General features: G+C 46.3%; 2 protein-coding genes across 2 annotated transcripts in view; one reads left to right on the plus strand and one right to left on the minus strand.

Annotated features, from left to right (window-relative positions):
• The window catches only part of LOC310963923 (dysferlin-like), a gene marked incomplete at its 3' end in the record, with an annotated part of 75,153 nt that extends 67,695 nt beyond the window's left edge, over positions 1 to 7,458 (plus strand). Inside the window, 1 exon segment of the mRNA XM_083936880.1 lies at positions 7,448 to 7,458. Within this exon segment, the coding sequence (XP_083793006.1) occupies positions 7,448 to 7,458 (11 nt within the window).
• Positions 1 to 10,000, minus strand: part of exoc6b (exocyst complex component 6B) — a 344,934-nt gene that overhangs the window by 87,050 nt on the left and 247,884 nt on the right. The gene's annotated exons all lie outside the window — the stretch shown is intronic.

The following is a 10,000-nucleotide window of genomic DNA, read 5'->3' on the forward strand; positions in this document are numbered from 1 at the left end:
AGGCCCCAGTGGGATTCAAACATGACATGATTTGCACGTCTATCTGACGTCCAATGTTTCGTGGGATGGTAGTTAATGTTAGTGAGCGATGTTACATCCAGGCAACGCAACCTTCAGTGATGCGTCACTTAGCGCGACTTTGATGTTGAGTCGTCCGTCTAATGACGTATCTTCAGTCTTTTACTTCAACAGTTTTACGACAAACTGCTACAAAGCTTTCTAAAACTATATTTGAAACTGACGGACATCATGTTTGTTATTCCGTGCACCCCGTTCGCTACCGTACATTTCCCAAAATAAGGTCCGATGGTTGTCAAATGGAAGGGGAGTGACTTTCTCTATATTACCCCATCTCACTGTACTGCAGTCGAGCGGTCGAACACCCGTAGTGTGTTCCTACAGACGCCACAGGGTGCCTTATGCATCCGTATCCAACGCTAACGGCCGCTGACCAAGCTGCTACATTTGACGAGATGGTTATTAATATGTCATTATGAACCGTGTTCCCCGTTATTTAGATTAGGAGATACTTTTGGCGCTAAAATGCTTTGTGAATCACAGCAAGTTAGGACCTACTGCCTTAAGATGTGGTGTGACTACGGCCCCTGGGGTCTCGGCACAGTTGGACATGCCCGCAAAAACCTCCACAAGGAAGCACGCAGGGTGCATCCTAGTCCTACGCTCGAACCATCTCAACTGGTTCCTTTCGATGAAACGAAGCAGTGACATAACTTTTAACTAACAGTTCTGTTGCCTGAACCACGTAGCGTTGATAACGACCGTTTAGCTAACACGACAATCATTCGTCATAATGGTGGAACTTCTGCAATTGGTCCACTTTCTCACCAAGATCCAGGACTTATTTAGTCTTCGTTGTCACCGATCAGGAGATGCTTGAGTTTCAAATGTGATGGCGATAAAAACAAATTCAGAAGTGACACAAAACCACAACGTGGACGTGCACCAGTGAATTTTTCTGGTCTGAAACTCCCTCGTTCTGCTTCACTGCAGTTCTTCCGTAAGCTCTGGCCACCTTGCAGTCATTCCTCTGTCTCCCCTCTTTGTTTATTCATCACTACGTTTTCTTTTCTTTCTCTCCGCTGTTCCCCCTCACATCCATTCCAGGGGGTTAAGTAGACTGTTGACATTTTTGTGGCCGTCGTTGTATTATGTTGGGACTATCAGATTTATACTGACACGGTTCACCGATGTTACACTGACTACCCTTTTGTCTGCGTGTGTGTGTGTGTGTGTGTGTTTATGTGTGTGTGTGTGTGTGTGTGCGTGTGTTTTATGGACTTGACCTCGCTAAGAGTGAATGATGTTTGGAAGCAAACCGAGGAATTCCGGCCTCTGATATTTCCATAATCCTGACTTTAGTTTTTTTTTTTTTTTTGCGTGTGCTGACCTCGGAAACGGGGGTTGTTCATTTTGGATGTGCACTCCTACACGTACACACTCCCTTTCTCTTTCACTCACACACACACACATGCATGAATATATGGAAAGATGCGTTTAAACAAACTCGTGCATTCACAGGAGATTACACACATAGACGTAGAGGCACGTAGAGGAACACTGTGTTCGCCTGTACCCTCCAAAGTTTCTGGTGACATTGTTATGATCGTGCTGGAACGATTTAAGCACTGGCTTTAACACAAACACACACACACACACACACACACACACACACTCACACATATATACACAGAGTCATGCGGGAGTGGTTGTCCCAAGCAGTGCCAACCTGTGCGCTCAGACTTTGATATAAACGCCTCCCCTACCGTTTGACCTCCTCCGTGAATACACACACACTTTTACTGCAAGTTATAAATTGGCAACAAGGTGGCATTTAAACTAGCAAGAGTTGGTTTGACATCGCAACTTTGATTCTACCTTTTTCCCCTCCGTCATACATGTGTTTTTATACTCATGTATTTCCAAATGAAATGAATCTATGAGGTCCGTATGTGGAATCGGAGTCACAGTGTGAGTGCACAGAGGGGGGCTTTTAAGTGTAATTTAACAATGACACATTAATAACCGTCTCGTCAAATGTAGCAGCTTGATCAGCGGCCGTTAGCGTTGGATACGGATGCATGAGGCACCCTGTGGCGTCTGTAGGAAACACTACGGGCGTTCGACCGCTCGACTGCAGTACAGTGAGATGGGGTAATATTGGGAAAGTCGCTCCCCTTCTATTTGACAACCATGGGACCTTATTTTGGAAAATGTACGGTAGCAAGCGGGGGGCACACGGAATAACAAACATGATGTCCGTCAGTTTCAAATATAGCTTTTGGAAGTCTAGAAAGCCACAGTTTGTCGTAAAACTGTTGAAGTATAAGACTGAAAATACGTCATTAGACAGACGACTCACCCTCACCTGTGGTCATGAAAGCTGGGTCAGGACCCAAAGAACCAGGTCGCGGGTACAAGCGTGTGAAATGTGTTTCCTCAGGAGGGGGGCTGGAGTCTCCCTTAGAGAGAGGGGGAGAAGTTCAGCATCCGTGAGGAACTCGGAGTAGAGCCGCTGCTCCTTTGCGTTGAAAGGAGCCAGTTGAGGTGGTTCAGGATCATCTGGTAAGGATGAACCCTGGGCGCCTCCCTAGGGAGGTGTTCCAGGCACATCCAGCTGGGAGGAGGCCTCAGGGAAGACCCAGGACCAGGTGGAGAGATTAGATCTCCACACTGGCCTGGGAACGCCTCGGGATCCCCCAGTTAGAGCTGGTTAATGTGGCCCGGGAAAGGGAAGTTTGGGGTCCCTGCTGGAGCTGCTGCCCCCGCGACCCGACCCCGGATAAGAGGCTGAAGATGAGATGAGATGAGATAGACGGACGACTCAACATCAAAGTCGCGTTAAGTGACGTCTCACTGAAGTTGCGTTGCCTGGATGTAACATCGCTCACTAACGTTAACTACCATCCCACCAAACATTGGACGTCAGATAGACGTGCAGATCATGTCTATATTGGGTCCCTCGGTCCATGACCCATTCTATTTGGACGTTCATCATTTGACCTTTGCACTGGGGACATTGGACATGGACGTCAACATTGAAAGACGTCGCCTGGCGATACAAAACAACCTCTACAGTGGAGTGAAATTGGACGTCCATAGATGACATAGAAAATACGTCACTCCGACATCGCATTGCGCAGTGGGATACGTAGTTTTTCCAAAGAATAGGGTCCCATGGGGGACGCTGGAAAGGGATGGACTTCGTTTCTCTATAAAGAGCGACAAAGTCCACATAAGGAGGAGGTCGGGGAGGTTTTACATCTAACTTTTAGGCACTAAAATGTATGAAAAAACAACTGGACCTATGTTGTACATTATGTTACGTTGGGAACTTATATTATCCCAAGTGTTTGCAACAATTTTCAAACCAGAGAAATGTGTCGTTTTATTAAAGCAACACTTTGTTACGTTTGGTGCCCCGTCAATGGCGTCGTATCCCTGTTGTGGTTGTCTGCCAGAAGCTTCATGAATTGGCTTTTCACGCACATTTTTTTGATAAACATTTTAACTCTATAGTTTAACTGGATGAAGAATTGTTGTCATCGACGTCTGGATCTTAAGTTATCGGAGAAACAAGCAGAGGAAGTGTTAGCAGCAGCTTGGCTAGCAGCAGCTTGGCTAGCAGCAGCTTGGCTAGCAGCCCCTCCACCGACGAGGACGCAGAGAAGCCTCGGAGAAACTCTGATTTATAAGGTGAAACTGCCTTTTTTCAGTGTTTTGAACTGTTTTAATCAGCGTGTCTGTTTGTTTTGGAGAGGAGGAGACCTCTGCGGTTAAAAAAAACCTCCTGAACAATGAACACTAAAGGAAGAAGACAATGATTTTCATGATCCCACGACAACAGAAAAGTACAGAGTGTGCGTTTAAAGCATTCAAAACGACCTTTAAGCATCTCGTGAATACATTGTGTGAAGCTTAATTACAATAAACGCCCTTAATTCTCCTGTGGTGCTCCTTCAGTCTTTGGTTTTCCTTTCATCCGTCTTCACTTTGCCCTCTGGAACACCTCGACCCGTCTGTACTCCTCCTCCAGCCATCCATTTCTCTTTCCTTAACTATTCCAGTAATGTGGAAGTATTTATATGCTCTTCTGACTCCCAGTGTGTGTGTGTGTGTGTGTGTGTGTGTCTTGTCCTACGATATTATTATGGTTGGCTACAGTGGATCTCAGCCTGGCATGGAGGAGACAGTGTGCACACGGATAGACTGAAGGGGATAAGGAGAGGCAGAAATAGCCTTAAAGATGGGTAGAAATAGAGAGAAGTCATGAAAAGCGAGGCCTTTCTTTGTCCACCTTAACCCTCCTGTTCTCCTAAAGGTCAATTTGACCCCATTTAATGTTTAAAATCTCTAAATAACGACATCGTTTTCTGTTTTTTTGCTTTATATTTATGACTTTTCCTCATTTTATGGGGACAACTCATAAAAAAACCTAAAATTATCATGATTATATATATTTTTTATTGTTCTTATTGTACATGTACTTGTGGCATCGGTGTTCCTTTGGGTCAGTTTGATAATCTGGATGATTTAATCATTATTATTATTGTTTATTTTACAATTCAAATCTTATATGAGGTCAAATTCATGCTGCTGTCCTTGATAACGGACGCTACTTTCATTCCAGATGTTACAAATAACACAAAATAGCACTTAAAATAACAGACTTACTTTAAAACACACACACAGAAATCCCTCCATGCAGTTTAACATCAGTGATATTTTTCATTCTGTTAAATAAAAACATAAAGTACCCGACTTCACTGGAGTCACACATTGATTATGATCATTTTACAGATGTTTAAATTGCTACGGTCAAATTGACCCCTAGAATAAATGGTGTTAGTGAAATTTGAGGGCAACAGGAGGGTTAATATGTCTTCTTCATCGTTTCCTTCCCTCTCCTCCTCCTTGGTGATGAATCAAATCAACAAACGTGTAAAAAAAAAACCTTTTGGCTCCGTCAGTCGGCCGTCGTAACGCTGGCTGTCCCCATTTCCTCTCTTCACTATCAAACGAAGAGCCGAGAAACAATGTCACCATTAAACGATACTCCCATATTCTTATTTATTGCCAAAAGCCTAAAAAGACATGTGTTTGGGATTATCATGTGACTCCCACACTTTGTCAAAACATAAAAAATGTGGCTGCATGAATACCGAAGCCGAAGATGATTTAATGTGCCGTGTAATTACTGTAATTTTAGAGCTTTTTCCTCTTAAATGTATCTCTGTCTTTGTTAAGCGCTCTTTGCTGCGGTCTTTTCTGCGTTGTACTTCCCAGAAATCACCTGTCAATCACACACTGTGGGAGCGAGACGTCTTGTTCTCGGGGTTTAGAGTCTGACTGGGACTCTGTTTTCATGCTCTCGTTGGTCGTCTTCTGTTCCTTGTACTTGCACCAGTGATTTTCACCCAGTGAGCCGCGGCACACTAGAGCGCCGTGAGAGATCACCAGGCGTGCCGTGGGAAATTATCAATGAATGGTCTATTTTTGAACTTCATTCATATATAAACTATAAGGCGCATCTGTACCTTTAAGAAAGGGAACCATGGCACCCTCGCGTCAACCTACGAAGTGACGCGAGGGTGCCATGGTCAAAAGCCCCAACGGACATCCTGCAATACTGAAAGTGACGTTCGTCGTCAGTTATCTCTCATCTGTAAAACCAGTTTTCCAGGAATTCTCCGTCCACACCCACATGCCTTTAGTGTCTCACAGACCACCGCCATTTTGCCTCCTTCTTAACAGATGCAGGATCATCCTCGCCACATCCTCAAACTTTATCGGAGTAACTTTTGAATCCGAGCGACGCCCTCTAGAGGATGTTTTGCTCAACGTCCATTCCAACGTAAAGGAGCATGAAAGTATGAGGGCAGAGACGATTAGAGCGTTGGTAATGTACGTCTCTATTTTACGCCTGAGCCTTTTAAATGACCACTTACATTTGTTTGTGTTTTCTTAAAGTGAGTGACTAACGTCGGGACGGCACTGGGGATTCACCATAAGGAGGTTTCTGAGCGGCTTACCCAACACAAGTGCTCGCCATCCACTCCACTCGCCGTAAATTAGATTCTTGCAGAAATCCTCAATTGTCAAAAGTGTTTGATCCCAAAATCACACAATGGATTATTCCCTGGTGTTCCTCGAGGACATGGCGTTCTAATGTGGGATTAAGGAGGATTTTGACCATTTTTTTAGCGGTTACAGAAAGGTTAAATTTAGCACCAGATCTGCGTAGCAAATGGTATCAACCCAAAAACTGCTGCAACAACTTATGAGACGTCAGTGAGCATGAGAATTTAATGAAATTTGATGAAACATTGGCATCGTACTAAACAAAAAGTTTAATACAGATTCATGACTAGAACGACTTGGCGAAGTGCGCTCAGTGTTGACCTGCGGCTCCCCCCTGACCACCCCCCTACCCCTCACCCCTCTTCATAAAAGGGTGCGTTTGATTGGTTGATGGGAACATTATGGAAGCATCCCGAGACAAATCAGGAGCACAGCAGCACTGTAGACAACCTTCAAATAAAGAAGGGTATGCCGTCTTTCTCTAGCACGCCGTCTTCGTCGTCCGCCTCACCTCGTCGTTCCTTTTCTCAGCTCACACTTCGAAACAGATGCAGTTTGGAAGCTCCGTGCCACGACTCCCCGTATCTGTACACGTCGAACCTGCGCGTTGAAAGGCTTAACTACACCAATAAATAACACCCCGCCAACCTCTGAGTTTCATCGGGGAAACGCTCCGCGGCATTTCCACCGCTAAAAATACGGCGGAGGGGGTCGAAGCCAGGGCCGTAAAGAGCCTCTCCGCCTGCGTTCAGACCGCGCAGAAGATCTGTTTCTCTCTTTAGCCGAGTCATTAGCAAAGACAGGCCTTTATGATCTGTTTATGACTGAAACGCTGAGACTGGATGTGTGTGTGTGTGTGTGTGTGTGTGTGTGTGAGGGAGTTTTAAGATGGTCTGAGTGCATGTGTTCAACATCATGAATGAAGTATGTTATTGGAGGGTCACACACTAAGTGAGGGTGCGCAGGTCGAAAATCTAAAATACTGGCATGCTCGAGTATTAAGGGACAATGAACTTGTATGAAACCTGTGTGTGTGTGTGCGTGTGTGTGTGTGTGTGTGTGTGTGTGTGTTTCGAGTGTTCCAGCACAGCGAGCCATGTCTTTAGTGCAGACAGATGCTGAATCCATTGACAGATAATTAAAGCAATAACTGGCTCGTTACAGAAACGTTGGCAATATTCACCGAATTCTGCTTCCTGCCAATTAATATCATTCAACGGGCTGCGGGATAGAGAGACCTAGAGAACGAGAGTGAGAGAGAGAGGAAAGAGCGGATAATGACTTATCAAAGAATGAGAAATAATGAAAAATTTGAGTTTTTTCAGTGTGTCCCTCGTGAACCTCTCAGGCACGTTCTGAAACGTCTGTCTGCCTTTTTATTTGTGTGCAAAAGTTCTTCATGTTCAACTCGGTTTCATTTCCCATAATTCCCCGCCCTCCCTGTCTCGCTCAAACCTCTGGCTCAAAGCGGATTGCCCTGCAGCAGCACACATACATGGACTGAAGCGAGACGTAACACACGCACACACACACACACAGAAACAGATCTGGACAGGGCCGTGATCTGGGTTCATGTTCGCCGGCCTCCGACGACGTTCCAGGATGTCTTCAACACCTCGAACTGGCGGTCCCGCTCTTTAGGGGTAGAAATCAAACGAGACTGAAAAATCAAGAGAAAGAGAAGAAGAAAAAAGGGCCAAGACGTGAAGAGAGAGAGAGTTGGAGACGGAGAAGAGAGGAGAGGAGAGAAGACGATGAGAGACGTTTGGACGGGAGACTCGGTGAAGAGGTCGAGCGATGGAGACAGAAGACAGAGATTTGGAGCGAAGAGAGAACGAGATGGAGCGAATAGAAAAGAGGGTTTTAGTTGACCTGGTCGCAAAGAGAGAGAATACAATACAAAATACAGCATGAGGACAAAAGTATGTGGACACGCCCGTTCGAACACTCCTGGGGCTGTGTTTCATGGTTTGGGCCTGAACGATTGGCGCCTGGAACTCCTAATGGGGAAAGACGCCTTGCTGTTTAAACATGACTGAGATTCAGACTGACTTGCCATTTCGTTTTCATTCATTCATTCATCTTCAATCGCTTGTCCCTGTCGGGGTCGCAGGGGTGGGGCTGGAGCCGATCCCAGCTGACATGGGGCGTGAGGCGGGGTCCACCCTGGACAGGACGCCAGTCTATCACAGGACACATAGAGACGAACAGAGACAGACAACCATTCACACCTACGGGTGATTTAGAGTCATCAATGAACCCAACACCTGCACGTCTGCGTCCGTCCCGTGCCCCGTGCTTTAGGGTCCTTGTCCTCCCCTCCAGGCCCGTTTGCACTCACACTACCTGGGCCTCGGCGAATGCTTCTTGCTGCCTATACGTCATCACGCCGTAACACGTCACACGCATTGATGACGTCATGGCGATGCGTGGCTTTGTTTCCAGATCTTTCCGTAGACCTCAGAGTTTTTGTGCGTCTTGTCGACTGTTTTTGAATCTTTTCATCGACCAAATCTGCAGTAAACACTCCACCTCCGCATCACACCAACGTCAACCTTTCGCCGCCATTGTTTTAAATGTCCGCGCATGGTCCCTCCTTCTTTTTTCTATGTCCCAACAGGCGCACAGGAAATGACCTCAGAACCGCCGTAGGCCTCGTGCTCGTACACATGCGCACGCTCGTGCTCGTACACGTACATGTGCAAACGTGCTTTACTAAAGCCCACCTCTCCCAAACGGGCCGTGGACGGCAAGCGTGCCGCTCCTAGGCTCGGTACGGTTGCACTCACACTGGTCAAAGGAACTCGACCTTACCAGTCGAACCTGTTTGGGCACGGTACGGATGGACAGTGTGAGCGCGCCCTTGTGCTCTTGTGGTTGAACCGGAGCCAAAGAAAAGCCTTTAAATGCACCAATATGGGTGCAATGGTCCTCTGTCCACTTACTTTTGGCCACGTAGTGACACTATTCTGAGTGTTACGGCAGAGAAACTGCAGTCAGCGTTGAAACACTTGATGAAGTGTTTGCACTTACAAACTTTTTTCTTTCTTTGATGCACTCCTCCACATCACACTCGCTTTTTTTCTTCCCCCTTGAGCTGAACTCCCATTGGACGCTGCCAGGTTCGCTGACAGAATCCCGCCTCGGTGAATCTTGGCTCGCGTTCGGCTGCAGAGCCCTGCCAGACTGAACCAACTAAACCAAACACCTTTGGTAAAGATATATATATATATAAATAAATAAATACAAAAAAGGAAAACGTCCTGTCGGGCTCCGTCGGGTCTGGGGCGGTGTGGATGCTCGGAGCCTCCAGTTTTCAACCCGTTCAGACCGCAGGACGACTCGAGCCGCCGTCAGGCCAACTCCATGGTGGTCCGGCTGGATGCAGAGCAGGCGTGGGAGTCATCTAATTTTTCTTAATGGTGCTTTTAAGGCCTCCCAGATCTGCGTCGGACTAAATAGATCTTCTCTCACGACAGCACTCTTTGAAAGGAACAGGAGAAGGGAAGGCAAAAAGTAATAGACTTGGGAAAAGGATATCTTCTTCTGTGAGATCCAGTATTTCTATAAATATCAGCATTAATCACAACTGAGGACTTTTAAGCTACGCCCACCACATCAGCGGGGTCGTCCCAATGGAAACACGGTTATCACGACCGCACTCGAAGGCGCCGTAACACACCCTCTGCGTTGATTTAAGACGATGATTAAAGCCTTGACTGCAACTGTAAAGTAAAATGTGTCTAAGGACGTGAACACATGGACGCTATAATACAGCTTTCAGTTATTAAGAGGTGTTGATTAAATGTGGAGGGAATGGGACGTGCGGTGGGCTCGTGGTTAAGATGCATATCGTGTAAACCCGACCTCACCGGTTCGGCTCCAGATGGGGAACTTTGTC

The sequence above is a fragment of the Echiichthys vipera genome, assembly GCF_963691815.1.
Source record: "Echiichthys vipera genome assembly, chromosome: 22".
In the NCBI taxonomy this organism is placed as follows: Eukaryota; Metazoa; Chordata; class Actinopteri; order Perciformes; family Trachinidae; genus Echiichthys; species Echiichthys vipera.